Source organism: Melanerpes formicivorus, unplaced genomic scaffold, assembly GCF_026170545.1.
Source record: "Melanerpes formicivorus ecotype bairdi unplaced genomic scaffold, bMelFor1.0.p_v2 SCAF_61, whole genome shotgun sequence".
Lineage (NCBI taxonomy): Eukaryota > Metazoa > Chordata > Aves > Piciformes > Picidae > Melanerpes > Melanerpes formicivorus.
The window spans coordinates 3,289,758-3,308,374 of NW_027142413.1; the positions used below are offsets into that span (position 1 = coordinate 3,289,758).

General features: G+C 40.2%; 1 protein-coding gene across 2 annotated transcripts; it reads left to right on the plus strand.

Annotated features, from left to right (window-relative positions):
- The first annotated feature begins 7,715 nt into the window (after positions 1–7,715).
- LOC137453072 (carboxymethylenebutenolidase homolog) lies at positions 7,716–16,345 on the plus strand. Of its 2 annotated transcripts, XM_068162016.1 has the most exons (7): positions 7,716–7,914; positions 9,364–9,529; positions 11,247–11,460; positions 12,087–12,194; positions 13,738–13,880; positions 14,279–14,370; positions 15,966–16,345. In XM_068162016.1, the coding sequence occupies exons 3-7, from the start codon at positions 11,255–11,257 to the stop codon at positions 16,143–16,145; spliced, it is 729 nt and encodes a 242-aa protein (XP_068018117.1). In that variant the 5' UTR covers positions 7,716–7,914; positions 9,364–9,529; positions 11,247–11,254; the 3' UTR covers positions 16,146–16,345. The 2 variants fall into 2 exon arrangements, with proteins under 2 accessions (XP_068018117.1, XP_068018116.1); XM_068162015.1 differs by lacking the exon at positions 9,364–9,529 and having other exon boundaries at positions 7,717–7,914.
- The last annotated feature ends 2,272 nt before the right edge of the window (positions 16,346–18,617 follow it).

The window sequence follows — 18,617 nt, forward strand, 5'->3', positions numbered from 1 at the left end:
TTCCTCTTGTCCTATCACTACCCTGTACCCTAAACGGATGTGTTCTCAACAGTGGCCTCTATCTTGCAGTAACAGGAGGAAGTCCAAGTAGGTCAAGAGAGGGGGGATTCAGAGCTGTTAGTTTGTCTAAGAAATGGGAATCTGTGACTGTAGGTAATTTGCAAATCTGTGTGTCAAAGCGAGCTTGTACTTGGTTTTCTGCTTTTGATTTTCCAACTGCAGTCCAAAACTGAGTTTTGAAAATGCATGCCTAGGTGAAGTATATTGATGTATTTATGTTGACATATCTTTTATGGTTATAACTGAAATGTTCTTGAAACTGAGTATACTTTGAATTTATTGTAGATTTTGGATGTAGGATCAATTCCAGATCAGCTGTCATGGCCAAAAAAGGGTTGAATTTAGATCATCACTGAAAGATGCATGAGAAGAAAGGCATTAAAGAACTCTTTCTATCTTTGAAAACTCTTATTTATAATATACAGAGTAACAAACCATTTACTAAAAAATAATCACAATTCAGTGCACACTTTGTCTTCCTCTCATATATTCCAATTGATGCTTGGCTTCCTGAGCATCTCAGCCTTTGAAGTCTATAGGTTGAGTTTGAAGTTTCCAGGAGTAAGCAACACACACGCCAGTGGTTCCGTTGCCTGAAAGAGGAACATGGATGCAACAAAAATTACTCTGAACTGTACCCAGGTGAAAGGTGCAGAATATAGTTTGCATTTAGGGAAACCAGTTGTTTCCCAAACTTCACAAAACCTTTTAATCCTATCGAAGCAGAAAACATAAACCAGGCCTTTTAACAAACCTATGTTATAAAAGCATCTTGCGTTGTAATGAAGAAAATTACAAATGCCAAGGCAGAAGCCTGGCTTTTAATTTCTGACTTATTTGCATAATTCACAAGTTCTCGGAGGAATGTACAGTTTCATTGCTGGTTTTCTGAGTCATCCCATGCTTACTATTTGCTCTCAACTCACATAATATGTGTTTGTCATTTAGCTCTCTGAACTTTTCACTTTTAAAATACTAGCATTTATTTATTTTCTCATAGGAAAGAACTCATTATATCGTGATTGTTGTGTGATATCCAGAAGTGATTGTGCTCAGCTAAATCATGGGGTTTAACTCTGAGGAACAGAAATATATATTATCAGAAAAATGCATGTGATTAAAATCCATTTCTTAAGAAATTTCAGAGGAAGAGATCAGCATCAGGCTCCAATTTCTCCTTAAAAAAATAGGAGAGAGAGTGTTGGAATAGCTCATTGTCTGCTGGTGCCTGTCTGGAATGAGAGGAATCAGGCTTCTGGTTCCTACTCACATGAAAACATAAGTGGCTGTACAAAGGCAGGTCTTCTTCCAGTGAAGACAGGATAGGAAATATCCATGTGTGTTTGGCAGTCTTTGCACAAATGAGTGTGGTGGAGCAGTAGCTTGAACAGGGATCTCTGGCCTGAGGTGTTTATTTAAACCTTCAATGCCTCACTGAGGGCTTCTGTTTGGATAGAAAGCCCTGGGTTTTTCTCACAGGCCAGCCTATCCAAGACTTCCTTCCACGGCATTATTCCTGTTTCCTTTACATCCCAGTGTTATTTATATATTTGTATGGACATTCAGATAAATATTATCCCGTTAATGTCCATCTAACATTTTCTCATGAGAAAGAGTATGTGATGGTAGAGACACACTATGAATTCTTTCTGTGGAGAAGATGGGTAATTTCCCTTTTTTCCTTGCCCTTCTTTATCCAGATAAGCTCGAAGGTCATCAGCATCCAGGAGAACTCCTTCATTGTTTGTATCTGGGTTTACAAGGTTTGCACAAGGAGGACAGGACACCCCCTGGAGTTGGAATTGGAAAAATCAAAAGATTATTTCGCTCAAAACAGGGGATCTCAGCTTCCCAAGAAAATGTACAAGCAAGCTGAGAGATATGAGGAAGCTAATAACTAGTGGTGCAAACTATTGGTCTCTTTGAGGAGAGGCAGGTGACTGGGGATTTGATTCCAGCTTGCTGGGGAAGAGTTTCAGGTTTGGATTGTTTTTTCCTCCTAAACCAGGAGAACGGGATGTAATGAACAGGTGAGCTTGGCCTTAGGTCTGAGCTGCAGCTCAAGATAGGGCTCTGGAAGGAGCCTGCCTTATGGTAGCTGCTCTGTCAAGTACAGAAGGCCATCATCTATGTAGATTCCTGGGAAAAAAAAGGGAAAATCAAAGCACCTTGGAGAGGAACCTTGTGAAGGATTGAATAAGGTGCCCCTAAGCTTTTTGCCTCATAGCCCATAACTTGTCAGCTGTCTGGTATCTCATGGTGTATCTATCAGGCAACAGAGCTTAATTGGTTTCAACTAGAATCAGCATCCTGGAAACTGCCAGGACTGGAGATTGTAATATCAGAACTTGAGAGCAAATCTGATAAGGCCTTGAATTTTATTGTGCAAGCTCATGCTTTCTCCTTGCTGAAACCTCCAGCATGAAAATTGCTAGTTCACAAATGAGCTGTGGAAAAGCAAGCTTCTTTTTGTTGGTGAAGCTCCTTGAGCACAAATGGCTCATCTGTAAGATTTACATTTCAAAGTGGGCAGCGGCAGATATCTGGGTGGGCAAGGGGAGACAACCTTTTCCACACCACAAGGTTTGATGGCACACACAGCCAGTGTCTGCTGTGAACTAGAAAGGGCGGGCAGTGACTGAAGTCTGTCCATCCTCAGTGGCCCAGGCATTCCCTTCCACAACATGTAATGCACATTGCCTGTGTCCTTGCCCGTGTGCTCATCTGTATGCCTCCCTGTACCTGCTCTGGGCAGCACTGGGCAGGAGACAGGTGTTGGCCTGACCTCTTCCCTGCCTCAAGCCTTTCTCTCTTCTGAGATCCTCCACTGCACATTTACTTCAGCATATTCTCAGGTACTCTCATAAACTGATTTTCTTAAACAGGCACAGACACACTCCCAGCACAGAGTCAGCCATTTGCAGGATTACACTAAAATATCATAAATTCTTTCTGCTGAGCCAAAGTTCATTATTTCACTCTAAACAAAGGGTAAGGACATGTGCTCTCTGAAAACATATATCATAAAATAACTTGATTGCTCTGAATTGATTTATGTATGGTAATTATGTTGTAATGTAATTAGAAGCTCTTGTGTTTACTTTTCTTAAACTTGCTGCTTTGATGTTGCACTTGGGCGTCTCTATTGCTTTGTGGGATACAGGCCAAAGCAGCCTGGATCCCTTTCAAGATTACTAATACATAGACAAGTTTGCAAAACAGGACTTTCAGAGTCAAGCAAACATGGGAAGAGGTTTTTCCCCTGGCACTCTATTTAAAACTTTAGAGTTCAAAGCACTCAGTATAGTAATTTTTGCTAGAACTGTTGATTGATAAGTGACAGCATAAACATTTCTTCTTGTTCCACTCTAAGTGTTCATCTAGAAGATGTATGGCCTGTGTGGGATCATACATGAGTGGAATTTTGGGGGTCCTCTTAACTTTAAAAAGGATGTCTTGGAAAATCTCATCCAAATCGAAGTGTTCAAAAACAGATTGGGAGTTTACAGAGCAAAAGCTACTTGTGAAAAGTTGCACTCATGAGAGGTGCCTGTATAGAAAAGTGGGGCAAATTCTACTCGCTCAAGGTGCAGCTCACTGTGCCAGGAAACTTATCTGTACTGAAGAATGAAATTTGGTTTATATCTTAGTGCAAACATTGCCTCAATACCAAGCAAACAAACAAAAAAATACCCTCTTCCAGGAGGCTAATCCCAGAAAGTTCTTGAACTGAAAAATTGGTATTGAGAGAACTCATACCAAATCAATTAAAAAAAAACAAACAGAAATAAAAAAGGACTTGTGTCCTGGTGCAAAACAACTCAAATATATGCATTCTTAATCAACATTTTATGGGGAAAATCTGCAAACAAAATTCATCTTCCAATGCCTAAATATGTGGAATAAATTAGTCCTGGGAAGTAATAATCTGAATGGTGGATAACCGAAAGGCAAAGTACTTTTTAGTCATTTAGTCATTCAAAATGTTTCTAGTTTTGGAGAAGATGACAAAACATTTGGGAAGGAAAAAAAATAGATGCTCAGGTTTTAAGAGAAGGAAATAAGACCCTAATCCATGTAGTTAACCATGTGATTTCAATTCTATTGTCTTGCTTGTGTTTCTATGCTATAGTGTTCAGAGCAACAGTGATCCTACCTTTGATCTTGGGTGAGACATTGCTCCAAACTTTATTATTTTCACCATATTTTGCTATTCATATGCATCATTACTTGGAATAATGTTCCTTGTACTGAAATTCCGGTAAAGGTGGTGTTTGGTTCTTTTTTTTAATAGTGGTGAGCTACTGAATAACCTAGAAACACCTAGGCAGTGTTAGGTAATTTTAATATGCCTCTTTGCATGTCATCTGCAATATTAAAATAGCTTTCCTATTGCTTTGGTGTAATTAAAGTTATACTCCACCCTTTTTCAATAAGTTCACAAAATACACCCTCTAAAATCCCACAAGCTCTTTCAGCAAAAGTAGGAAAATTGATGCTAAACATCCACAATTTATTTTATGTGAAAATTAATCCAAATCAGGCATGAGAAACCCATAATCCCCATAATCTACTGGGTCAACCACTTCTACATGCCAACAAGCAAATTAGAAACATACCTGTTGAAAATATTTTTTTGCAGATCATCTTTCTGTCCCTGTGGCAAGAGCCACACTTTGGATTTTAGAGAGAAAGGGAGTTGTATGCTCTGAAAGGCGACACTAGCCTGCACAGAAGCGAGGTGGGACTACTGGATGGAAGTAAAGGAATTGGAAAAACACACAGAAACAAAAGCCCCAAATTCGGCTCTAAATTACAAGCCTACTGGTAAGGCCTTCTCTTTTCAGTGAACTCATGTGAAAGGGATTAGAATAGAATAGAATAGAGCTAGTATTAGCTATGCTCCCCTCTTCTAGCCACCCAAATCCTAAAGGATACCTCTTGCTCTCAGGGTGGGTGTTGTGTGCACAGTCCACTTGGTCATTACAGATGACTCTACAGATTTGAGCTGTTCTGACCTCTTCCCACCATGCCTCTCCTCTAACCTTTCCTGGAAGCCTCTCCACTGGTTCCTCACAAGGTACCCTCAGTGTTGGCAGCCCCTTACAAAGGCTGCTATTGCTGGTAGGACTTGCAGAATAGGAGAGAGGAGCCCAGCCATCCGTCTTGCAGCTTCTAGGCTGCAAGCACAGCATCAATCATCACAAACACTTTGAACAGGTTTTTCACAACATAAATATACCATTTGTAGCGGTTGCAACTTTCTGACAAGTCTGTTGCTACTGGCAGCTCTCCAAATACTGTACCAGGTGACACTAAGTGGTGCATGTTTAAGCCTGTCTATTGGTCTCTTTCACTTCTGCACTAGATGCCAGCAGAGTGCTTGCCTCCTAAGTTTTTGTCTATCAGTAGTTGTCCAGGAGGCAATACCTTTCTATTTTGCCTTGAGACAGCAGGCTTGCATGTCCTAGGATCCTGTTTCTTATCTTAACAAACAGCTAAAAATGCAGCCAAGAGCTGTGAGGATTTACTTTGGGGTTTTATTCTATGCACATTTCTACAAAACTAGAAAGAGCAATTGGAAGAGTATTGGTGCAAACCTTCAGGAAACAAGCAAGCAAGCAAGCAACCAAAACCACCTGTGTGTTTCAGGTAAAGGTCAAGTTTGACTACTGTGTGTTGGAATAAATGTATCTGTCGTGCTCATTCCAATCCTTGCATGTTGTCTTTGGGTTTTTTGTTCTGTGAGATGCTCACAGCCTTGAAAATATAAATGTATACATTGCTTGAGATGGTAGTAAATGCATGGGTGCAATGAACTCCATAATCTCAACTCCATTACAAAGGTGATTATACATTATGGGGAAGGAGACAGTCTCTTCAAGTATGGGAAGTCTAAGTGATTTAGAGTTTGAAGGTCAAACATAATTACAGTGTGCAGGCAAATGCTTGCATTACAGAAAGGTGTTCTCCTTTCACCCTAATCACCCCCAATTAGAGATGCTGGGCATGAAGACAGGATTTATTGTTGTGAGATGCATATGGAATCAGATGTATGCTCTTGCTGGCCCAGCGTGTTCCACAGAGGAGAGTAGCTTGGGTGGACCCAAGTTCTGGGGGTAAAGGTACCAAAACAGTACTTCAGCTTTGGGTACCTGAGTACGGCATGCTCACCCATGGGATTAGACAGGCTCAAGCAAGATGCCATTGATATCAAAGTATAAACTGGATCTTTCCAGTGAAGTTTCCCCACTCCCTTCCTTGCAACACAAGCAATCTTTTCAGTCATATCTTATACAGTCCTGATGTGCAAAGCCGCTGACAAGTATGACAGGACATTCTCTGTCTGGTTGTGACAAACCTTAATTTTGAGTTGTGTGTAGCTCCCACAGCACTTAGAGGTGGGACTCATCTTTCCTGAGTGATGATGCACTCACCACAGCAGTTTACACCTGCATTGGATGGGTAGGCTGTCATTAAACTCCACGATCAGCACATTTAGTGGCATATAGGGGACTATTCATTAACATCTAAAGAAGACACCCATAGAGTATGAATCATACCCTAAATCTTGGTATCTTGATGAGAACTCTGGGAGTATAAAACACCTTGTTGACATGTAAACATCTTGTTTGTAAATGCCTGAAGTTGGATGAGCTGAATCCAACCATCAGCTGTTTTACATAGATATTCCTTCGTGGTCACTACCACACAGGATACTGCTGAAGACTCACAGAGAGACCGTCAGGTTTGTTTGTCAGATACACTTACCAGCAAAACTTTCTTAATGATCTTTGACTTGAAATGAGATTGTGGTTTTCTTTGAGCTCTTTTGCCGCTTTCATTCCTCAGCTCCAACATGCACACACACACAAACCATGTGCACTAACAAAGAAAATTAAAGGTACAGGAGACATCAGCCTGAGGACTATACTGCTGTTCCTTGAATACAAGGCTGTCCTGGAAATAGGAATAAAAATTTTCATTGAGCCACCATCAATGACAACCAGTTCAGATTCAAATGTGTCTAGCCTGTGGAAAGCAAGTCTAGTCACAAATAACCTGGAACACTTTTGGACTTGTTGGGGAATACTTGTGGGTGTGGCTGTAATAAGTTTAATCTGTGTGCTAGGAAGATTTCTATAACCTTTTTATACTACACATTTGCCAGAATGGATTCACGTTAATTTGGCACAAATTCCATTAAAATACATATATTATGGACACTAAAAGGGCATGAATATACTGTAAGGAAATGCATCTCTGAATTCAACAATGCATCACCAACTGCACCCCTGATGGTAAATGTCTCAGCTATAAATGCTGAGGTCTAAACACTCTGCATTGTCTCAACTGGCTGTGTCACACATATTTGCTGGTAGTGTGCAGGTATGGAACAGAAATTTTCCCAGGAAACTGAAGTGTGCTGATAATAAGGCTTGGCAGCCTTGTCTCAACTCCTCTGTACTCTTTTGTTAGGAATTAAGCATATTTAGAGAGATGAAAAAATTGTAAGTGCTTGTGTGCATCTTGCTTTCTGAACTCCTTAAATAATAAATAGATAAAAGGTAGAGTAAAAGGCAACTAATGTGGAGCCTGCTGCACCCTGCCTCTCTGCATGATCTGTCCCCTCCCCTTCCGGCTGGGATGACTCCTGTGCTAAGCCTCTCCTCCTCACTCTCCTTAATCCCAAAGTCTGCAGAAGAGTTGAAGAGCACCTGGAAACTGGATGGGTAGCAGCAGGAACAAAACTGTCAACACAACTGGTCTTCTTTTTGTGCTTAGAGAAATCTAGCTGGTATCTCACTGGGCAGAAGAGCTGAGCTGGACTGAAAACAGGATCCTGTACTCCAGGTATGTGATGACAAACTGGTCCACAAAGACTGAGTTGGCAGTGGAAGAAATGCTAACTACTTTTAACTGTGCTGCAAGGGAGAAATCTGAAATTGCTAAGTAATTAGTTCTTTTTTGAAAAGTCACGAAACATTCAGCAAGACTCTCTTCTTTAAAGACAAACTTCTGTTTTGTTTCAGTAAAAAATGCACAGAGACAAGTATTAGGGAACAGACGAGGTGAAGATAAAGAGTGTCAGCTTTGGGAAAGACTAGATTTTGGCTTAGATCTTTGCTGTAAACTGTGGCACAGCTAAAGTTCTGAGAACATTGGTAACCGTTTTATGTGCATCAATAGCAAGATCACATTAAAGGACCATAATAATTTCTTTTGCTGTTATGGTCATGAATTCCTATTCTTTTCCTTGCTTGGTCCATTGGAGCAGTTGCCATTGAAGTAACTTAGTGCTGGTGTTTAAAATGTTATCACTTGACCCCGGAAAAGAGCAGAGATGTTACATCCTGACATTGCTAGTCCAAGGTCCTGCCGAGCAGCACAGCGCTTTGAGATCACGTTCCCATACTTGCTTTCTGAGAAATGGTGATTATCCTCAGAACTCTTTGCCTCTGTTCTACCTGATGTTTTTTAAAAGATTTTTAGCTTTACTTTTCAAGTAGGGAACAGTTTTTTTCCTGTTGAAAACTAAGACTCAGTAGGATTTAACCTTGTGTTTTGTTGCTCCCTAAAAATGTAGTAGTTTAGGTCTGCCTTACCAGTCGAGGGAGCCCACCTTTGCCTTGTGATGATAATAAATAACTCTTGTCACTTTTTATGTTACTTGCTTGGAAGCTGAATGGTATCAAGACATTTAAGGAAGTGCAGGACAACTAGTGAGAAGAAGCTATAAGAAGGCCTTTTCTTAACAAGCAGAAGGATGACAACAGCCATGTGAACATTAATATTTTTTCCCCTGCTAGCTGCAGTTGGTATTTTCCCTATTCCTAGCATCTCACCAAGCCCCACATCTCCTCTGTGATGGAGTTCATTGATGAGAAGTGGGGTGTAAAGGCAAGGTGCAGCCTGCTTGGAATCATGCCACAGGGAAAGCAGGAAAAGGAAAAGTGTTATGGCTGAAATTGGTGGGAAGAGGGAATGAGGTGAGACAGGACAGGTAGGAAATGTCCTTACTTGTTGCTTTGCCACGCCACACTGCGTGGGACAAAGCAGGCGGGAACAAATGAAGCTCTGACTGAACAGGATCTCATCAAAGTCTTCTAAGCAGTTCAGGTGTGGCTATTTACTAACCTTCTCAGTTCTCCACAGCTCAGTGCCTGGAGGAGAGCCAGCTGGCTAGGTAGCAATCAAGATAGGCCAAAGAAATGATTTCTGGGAAGCAACCAATAGACAGGGAGTAAGTTGTTTCACAGATGTTGCAAAGCTTAATGCTTCCTAAATGCTGTTTCCTTGAAGGGAACACTGTAGGTTATGCCCTTCTGAACAAAAGACCTTTGTGGAGTATGGTTGTGGCTGCCATCTCAGAGTCCAGCGGTGTTAGGTATCTTTGGAAGTGCCTGTGAATTCTCCAGCCAGTCTGTTGCACTTCAACAAGCTCATTCATCTTCGGTTAAAAAAGAAGGTAGGAAGCATTTTTGCATGACCAGGTGTCTCTCAAGCATTTTCAGGACTATTGCAGAGGGCTTACACTAGGAGGTACTCTCCCATGCACATGCACTTCCACTTTCATGTGAGGCCAAAGCAATGGAGGTTTTAGTCCTGAAGATTAGGCCACTTTATGCTTCCCAGCACCAAGCCTGACATTCAGGTGTTGAGAAAGGTGGAAGAAAATTAAAAAATATAATCAGTTATCAGCACAGGGAGGATTCCTCATGATATGAGATCATCCATCTCATAGCTATTTCTAAGTCAGATTGATTCTTTGATTCTACAGTTCCTGTATCTCTATAGCACACTCTATCAGCCAGAAATTACACTTGTAATCAAGCATTTTGCTCAAACTCAGTGCTGGCCAGATCTAGTGACAGCAGCCCCAGGGTTGGAAGGGGATGAGGAAGAACTGTGTCTCCACACTATACATTGGGCAGGCTGATAATCTTGTGTATAAGGCAGTCTAAATGTGCATAAATTTCGGACGCTGTTATTAATTCTACAATGTGAGAAGTGTTGTGGAAATCATAAGGAATCAGTGGGTCTCTGTGACGTCAACTCTGTGTTCTTTGGTCTGCCTGTACCATGGTTCCAAATGTGTCTATATTGTCTAGGCAAAATTTCCCTTTCCTCAGGGAAATCTATCTCTCCATTGCTGTGGTTAATAGATAGCCGAGGAAGGTACACATTTTTACCAGGACCTGCTGCAGTTCCATGAACAGTAGCTCATTTTCTGAAGTACATCTTACCACACAAAGAGGAATAGGTTAACGTAGAAATGATGAAGTAGAAGCATCATAATGTACATGGGGGTATTTGTACTACATCCCCAAGGACAGTTTCAAAGCCAGTACATGCTAGGAAATTCTGCTGTTAACTCTGCCCCTGCAGACTTAATTGAATTCCTTGAATAGATACTTTATAGCACTACTTTTAATTACAGGATCTAGGGTTCTGCTTTTTGCACAGAGCATTCCACATTCCTGGCACTGTGAGTCAGAGCGACTTTTACCTTTAATCTCTATAGAACAGCTTCTGGCTCATTGTCTGTAATTGGTATTTTAAGAGAAAGGACAAACCCAAATGCTATCACATATTTTTAATAAGATTCTTTCTTCTTGTTTTTTTGCAATTCCTTTCAAGCACATATGGGCCCAAGGCATTGGAATCTAATTTACAAGCCTGTGTTGCAGGCCTTCACCAACTGCACCTGATAAATTGCCTCACAGAACAGCTGGGATACTGCTATGGAAAGCCCAGCCTAGCTAGCAGGCACTGGCACTGAAAGAAGCACTGAACAATATATTTCTGTAGAAGTTGAGTGCCGTGGTCCTTACCCATCACATAATTAAGAGAAAGCAGCATGGGATTCCCCATGATGACACGTGTTGGGGCTCCATGCTTGGGGAGGGAGTGACATCTGAAGTTATATTGCTTTACTCTAGTGCTGACAGAATAGCACAGAAGCAAAATAGATATGACACGGGAGTCAGGACCTTCAAGTGCAAGTTGTTTGTAATTTAATAACTTTGCTTTTGGTATTTCTCATTGACAAGGATGTCAATGTTGTTTACAGAAGTTATTGATACAGTTACTGCAAGTTTGTGTTTATTTGTCCTTAATAATTTCTGTGAAGAAATGATTTTTACTTTCTTGCTCTCTCTCTCTCTTCCCCCCTCTTTCTTTAGGTTTCCAAATGGCTGATCCTTTTCTATATAATACTGGAGAAAGATCCAAATATGGGTGCCTTGGACATGAAGTACAAATTGAGCACATCAAGGCATATGTTTGCGCACCATCTTTTTTCACAGACAAAGCTGTGATTGTGGTTCATGATGTATTTGGATGGCTGTTCCCAGACATTAGATACATAGTTGATTTGATTGCAGGTCATGGATACATGTAAGCAACTGTCTTTTCTATCTTTTAAACACATTGATAGATCATCAAGCCCAAAGCTAAGCATGGCATGTAATGTTCCTAATACACATAGGGCAGCCATACTATTCCAGTCTGAGTGAGTGAAAATGCAGAGGGGTGAACTCAGCCCCCCAAAGCTACTAAAACTGACCCATCAAAAGTGGCTCTACCTGATCACAAAACCACAAGGAGAGCCACAAAGTGCCACTGTTTATGTTTATGTGGCAGCCTGAGCGATTAAAAGATAAACATTGGTATATATCTTTAAGTCATCTAAGCTTTTCAGAATCAAACCTTTTGCACAGTTGCTTTAGCTTTTACTAGCAAAGAAATATATATGTGTTTACAGAGAATCAGAAGCTTTGCATTTGTACTAAGTATATCTAGGGAAATAATGAGAGTTTGGGTTTGTGGTTTTCTTTTTCTCTATAGAAAGATGTATATCTCTAGTCCTCCTGGTTGCCAGAACAGGATGAGTAGGATGTGATTCAGATAATAAGCATGTAGATGTGAACTTTGGAGTAGAAAACACATTAGGAGACATTTAGACATCCACAGATTCTCCCCATCTGAAAGTGAAAACTTACTTGATTCCATGTCTTATACAGAACCATCTGCCCAGACTTCTTTAAGGGGACAGACCCCTGGAAAACTACTGATCACTGGGCTGACTTTGCTGACTGGATGAAACATCATGATCCTATGAAAGTAGACAAGTAAGATGTATTTTTGTACTTGAATTTTAAAGAGCATTCAGCAAGTGAGAGGAATTTATATGAAATGTTCCAAAATGCACCCCAAAGCAGGGCAAGCTGCCTGACGCACACAATTACTTACTCAGCAGTTCTGTGATTCTGGGCACTGTTTTGGCTGGGATTTGGAAAGGAACATCTGCTCCATCCATTACTCTGCTTATTGTCTCTCTCTTGTTTTCTAACTATGTCGTACTGGCTGCTCTGCTCAGCCTCATAGCCAGTGTTTCACAAGCTATGAAGTACCCATCACTGTCACCCACAAGTGCTGATTCTGCCTCCTGTTCCTCCAGATAAAGAGGAAAACTCTTCTGCTCATGTTATCTGCCAGTTGTCACTTGCTTGTCTTGCTTTTGCCTTGTAGGTAATGATGATCTTCTGAGCAGTGCTAGATCAACATTTGCAATACTGTCCAAAGCCTAAGATATTTCTGATCAACCATACTCCTTTTCCTAATGTGAAATAAAGGGCCCACTGTCTGTGGAGCTGAGCAGTGCCTCTAACAAGGCTTCCCTGGTTTATCAGAATCAGACCTCAAGGACATGCCTATGCTGTCTTTTGAGTGTTCTCTTGTAGCTGCTCTCAAAGTCACATCCATTGTTCTTTTGGAGCACAAAGACCACAACACATCTACAACTTAATAACCCTCCAAACAAATCCAATCTGAGAGAACTCATCCATCCGCAGCACACACACTACAGGCCCAAGACATGGTGACTCATTGTGTCACTCTTGTATGGCTTCTGTCAGCCTAGCCAAACCTGTGATGACTATAAAACCAGGCAAAACATTTGAAAATATAGTTAGTTATTAGTATATGCAGTCTGCATTTAAAATTAATTTACAACTCTGTCGATAATAAAAAAGATAAAACTCTTTAGATTAAAGAAGTTAGCAATTAAAAAATTAATTTACCTGGTCTGGCCTACATTAAAAACAACAGACATATTTTTTTTGCATTATACCTCATGCAATAAATATTGTTTTAAAAACGTTATACTGACAGTTTAATTTTGGGTAATTGCTACTTTAGTAAGTATTATGTGGGCTTGGTAGGATATTTTCATATTAACTCATGCAACAGGAATGACTTAAGAAAAGTCTTTAAATAGGTGGACTCCATAGAGATTGCACAGCAAGGCTTATCTGTTCCTACAATCCATTCTAATGGCAGATATGTCTTGCCTTTAGTTGTCCTGTCCTAGACAAAGTGATTCAATTAAAAATTTGCTTCTTTTGAAAACAAGGGATCAGGTCACAATTCAGGTAAGTATTTAAGTACCTACACCTGTACTTCCCTAAATTAGGACCAAAGATGTCACCTCCCATTTAAGAATAAAAGCCATGGCTCTGGGCTGAAATGTGTTCTTTAAGTATTCTCTGTTCTGAATGATTGTAGATGCAGATGCAGAAAATAAATCATGTATCTCTTTTCATTTACTCTTTAAATTGTCAAATATTGATTCTGCAATATATTCCTTAGTTTACTTTTGTTTATATGTCTTAGGGAAGCTGATGTTGTCTTGAAGTATCTAAAGGAGCAATGCGGTGCACAGAAGATTGGTGTCGTTGGGTTTTCCTGGGGTGGAATGGCAGTACACCACTTGATGCTGAAAAATCCTCAATTAGCTGCTGGGGTGTCCCTCTATGGTAGTGTAGAGCACATGAAAACTTACATGGGCTAACATGACTATGCATAGTTTGTAACTGGTTATTGCTTTGTAACAATTTTTGCTAACTCAGAGGTCAGTTGTAGATGTTAATTATGATTATTGCAGCAAGATTCTATGTTAGTAGTAAAATTAAAGAATGCTGCTAACCACAGGGAGAAAAGTTTCCCTTTGAACAGTAATTTTCTAATATTTTTGTTTTAGTGCATGGGGTGGGGGATGATATTTTCCGAGTGCTTTTTTCTCCATCCAAGCTGAAACTATCCTAATCTACAAAATGTACATAGTGAGCAGAGTAGAAATGCTGTGATTTAACTTGCCATTTATTTTGCAAGAACATTAACCTCACTAACAGTCTTTTTCTCAAAACCGTTATAGGAATAATTAGGGACTCTGAAGAAAGATACAATTTACTAAACCCCACATTTTTCATTTTTGGTGAGAAAGACCACACTATTTCTTTGAATCAGGTGAGCTGTTGTACTGGAAATGTTTTGGTTTCCTTTTCTTTTCTCATAGTTCTTTTATCCCACACAGAACTCCTAGCTTGTTCGCAACCATTTGGGGATATGAAAATCAGACAGGCTAGATTATTTTGCTTCCATTTCAACTTCCCCGCATCCTGTTTAGGTTATTCAAAGCTCCTTTTTAAGGTGAGATATGCATTAATGACCAGGCATTGGTCTTGGAGTGGCTGGACAAGCAGAGCATGAAACTGGACAGCGAGATCCAACTGATATAAGCCTAACATAAAAAACTTGATACACAACTATGGATGAGAGAACCGGTAGTTACTGACTTTGCACAGTTAGTGCAGTAGCATGTTAAACTTAATCTCAGTTTAGCAACATAGACTTAATCTCAATCTAGTAAATAAACTGTGATGGGCCATCTGATGTGGACCAATGACTAACTGATTTTGGTACAAGAGAAGAGCGGGTATAAATGATGATTACAACTTATGGACTTTGTTTTGGCTCTCAGCTGCCATCTATGTTCTGATATAAACACTACTGTAAGCATAAATTCTTTCTCTTCCGTGACCAGGATAACATACCACCTTTAGCACAGTTGTGCACAAGTGGAGTCTAAGTGGTAACTGTCTACGTGCTCCGGAAACACAGAAACAAATCAATAGTTACTTCAGTGTTATTCAGTATGTTGATCTGTATGTTACACATGGTCTCCTCTGCTCAGGAAAACAAATGATTCACTCCCTGTCTCCTGTCTATGGTGAAAATATCTTTTTCCCTGGGGGCACAATTTTCATGAATACATTTTTTTCTACCATGCACTGAAACTATGCTTTTTTCTCCTGAAACTATACCTCTGAGTAGATTGTATAAGAAAACAAAGCACACCAAAAAGCCTGCATTAAAAACAATGTAATCAAATCCTCAGCTATATGTTTTTCTGCACTGAGCAGAAAAGGGTCCTGTGCAATAAAAAAAAGTGAACATGAAATGAATTAAAATGCTCTCTCTAAGCTGAACAATGGCTATGACTACACTTGCAGGGGAAAATAAGTGTTTGTTCTCCTGTTTTCTGACCTTTTAATGGAAATGAGCGCAAAAATGTGTCTACAGATATATATAGGTACATAATCATACTATCTGCATGTGTAAGCGTATTTATACTTATCAAAAGATTGTGCAGAAGCAGTGTCTTTTTGTTAGAAACAACAGCAACAACAATAGAAAGGCAAAGCCAAACTGTGTTTTCTTAAACTCTGTCACTAAGCTGGTCAAAATATTTCAGTTTTTTCAAGATCAGAACTTTAAATTAGGTTACAAGTCTAAGCCTCTGAATAGGAATGCATTGCCTCCAATATGGCACTGAGAATTACCAAACCCTCTTGCAGTAACTGTTGAGCTTCTTAGATTCATGTCTGCTGTTAGAAAATGTTTCAGTCTCATATCCTTAAGAGGGGGTTCTTGTCTGTTGAGCAGCAGATAGTATGCCAGGTGTGACAGTGGAGAAAAGAAAAGATGTAGAGGTATGAGAAATGGCAAGTTTGGCAAACTGAAAAACCCCACAACATAATGGAGAATGCTTTCTTTTACAGGTCACCTTGTTGGAGGAGAAATTGAATCAGTACTGTAAAGTTGCATATAAAATCAAAGTTTATCCTGGACAAGTTCATGGGTTTGCACAGTTGAAGCCAGAAGATATGAAGCCTGATGATAAACCTTATATTGAAGAAGCTAGAAAGGACATGATGGATTGGATCAAAATGTTTATTTGACATAAGCATAAAGTCACACTAGGCTTCAATTTCAGAGAAGAAAGCGGAAATTATCTCCGAACTGTCATAAAAAAGAATAAGAACGTTTTTAATTTATAGGTCTTAATAATTTTTTACAAGTGTTACAGAAGATTGTAAAATCAAAGTTGGACTAAAGGCTGATTAGGCATTAAAAAAAATATTGAATTTGTCTTGCTTCATATTTGCTTCATTCTTCTGCTTTATGACATCAATAGTAATGCCACTGTCTATCCATTTGTCTTTGCTGGTGTGCATCACTTCATGGTGACTTTATTTTGGTATGATGACTGGTAGTGATGGCGATGATGACTGGGGGTGATATGGAAATACCCTAGTTTTGCACATTGACATTTCTTAAATTTAACTACAAAGCATTTATCTCAGAAATGCTGCTGCATTTAGAAGAACTTCCTGTGCATGAAACAGCACTTGGCTGTGTTAAGGAGTTAGAAAGGAATGATGTTGTTAGGAGGCACCCTTCAGGTATTCCCTTGGAAAAGTTAAGAAGGGCACTTCTACTGTTCCTTCATCAGCATCAAGGCAAAACATAACCAGGCCATTCTGGCTGTGGAAGTAACCCAGGCAAAAAAAACAATGGAAACAGTGGGTTTAGTAGTGTGGTCCAAACTGTGATGATCAAGCATAATACTGACAAACAGGTACACCCATTCAATCCTGATTATATGACTTGCTCTACTTTATATCTTTGTTCCTCTCTCGATTCTTCTCCTTAGTCATCATTATCTCCTCCAACTACACAACACATCAACAGCATTAAACATCCCTGTTTACTCTTACCGAACTGGCTCCAGGTTTGTTAATCTGCTCTTGACACCACTGCTGTCCCTGATCTGCTCCTTCGTGACCTCAGAAAAGTCCTCCAAGTATTGTGGGTTTGTGAAGGCGGTACCATAATCTCTGTTTCATAAGATATGAGGGGTGAGCATGATGAAATATTTGCTAATGAGGAAAACATTAATTTGAGGGAGGTTGGAAAGTAGTGTGTCTGCTATAACTTGTCCCAAACTGGAAAACACCAGTTGTGTTGCTGGGGTTAAAAATCTGTTTGAAGTAGGCTAGAAACATGCATTCCATGCACAGCAGCTTGCTTTTGTTTCTTTTCCCAACACAGCTTCTTTAAAATAAGCATTCAGTGGAGACCCTCCTTAAATGAAGTCAATGAGCCAGGTATCATAGCTGTGGGAGAGCCTGCCTTTTCTCCAAATCCACTGAGACTGGTTTGCTAAGGCTGGTGAAGGGTGTCTCCAGCAATGCTAGGCATCCAGGCTCTCTTGCCGTTAATAGCGCATGGACATGAGGCCATGGTTTCCAGAGCCCCTGAGAAGTTGTTCCCAGGTTTGTTTAGTTGACTTTGGTTGTGGTGGATGCCCTGACCTCATCCTAGTTGATTTCCCTCTGCCTTCGTCTCCCCCACTCAGTGTAAACTTTTTATCCAGGTCCTTAAAATTTCTGTTGAGGCAAGATTCCTCACAGCTGTAGAAAGGGGAGGATGGTTTGCCTCGAGGGAAAAAGGAGTTTTCTGTGCATTACGCCTCCTGCTCAGTCCAGGCAGAATGCCAGGTGAGATCTGATGCAGATAGCTATCATAGCTAGTTGTTCATCACTGCATTAAAAACAATGTGGCTAACAGCTTCACAGTGATACTAGCTCCATGAAATGTCCACAAGATGGGGCACCTCTCCTTGATTGTCATGAGGAAGACTTTTTAAGGGGTTTGGATCTAATTAGAATAATCAAGCGCTCTCAATAGTCCATGTCAAATCCTGCAGTAACGTTACACCACTGTCAGGGAAACCTGGCTTCCTAGAAAGTGGGAAGTTGTAGCAAGCAAAGCTGTCGAGTGTTGTCTCTGCATGCTGCAAGGCACTACATCCTGCTGGATTATGACAATGGGTGGAATGTCACCTCCTCCTTAAGACACTGGAGTTATTCAGAGGGTGCCCCTGGTTGCAATACAAAATCATCATGCCCTGCAGTTCATTTTGCCCTACTGAGTGTTCATTGGTTCATTTCCTGTGCATGGCAAAATCAGATTGCCTTGGGATATCATTAAAACCTGATAAATCAATGAGCTGGAAGAAGCATGATTTGAATTGTACCCTGAGGGTATTCTGTTTGTGCTTGCTTGTGATGAGTAAGATCTTTCTGTCTTGTACAAATGAGCAGAGTTACTGAGATGCTTAAGGGAATTTTAACCATGACAAACAGTATTAGTTCCACAATGCTGTTAATCTCCTTGCAATTTTGGTATTTAATCTTGATTGGTGAAGTAGTGCAAAATCCCATTAAAGTGACTCAGCAAACCAAAACTCACTTGAGAGGGAACACGCCTTGGGAAACAAATAGATATCACTGAAGAGGTAGCATTCAAGGAGTATCAACTAGTAAATCTGAACTTCTGCCATTCAAGCATCGCCAGCTCTTATTAAA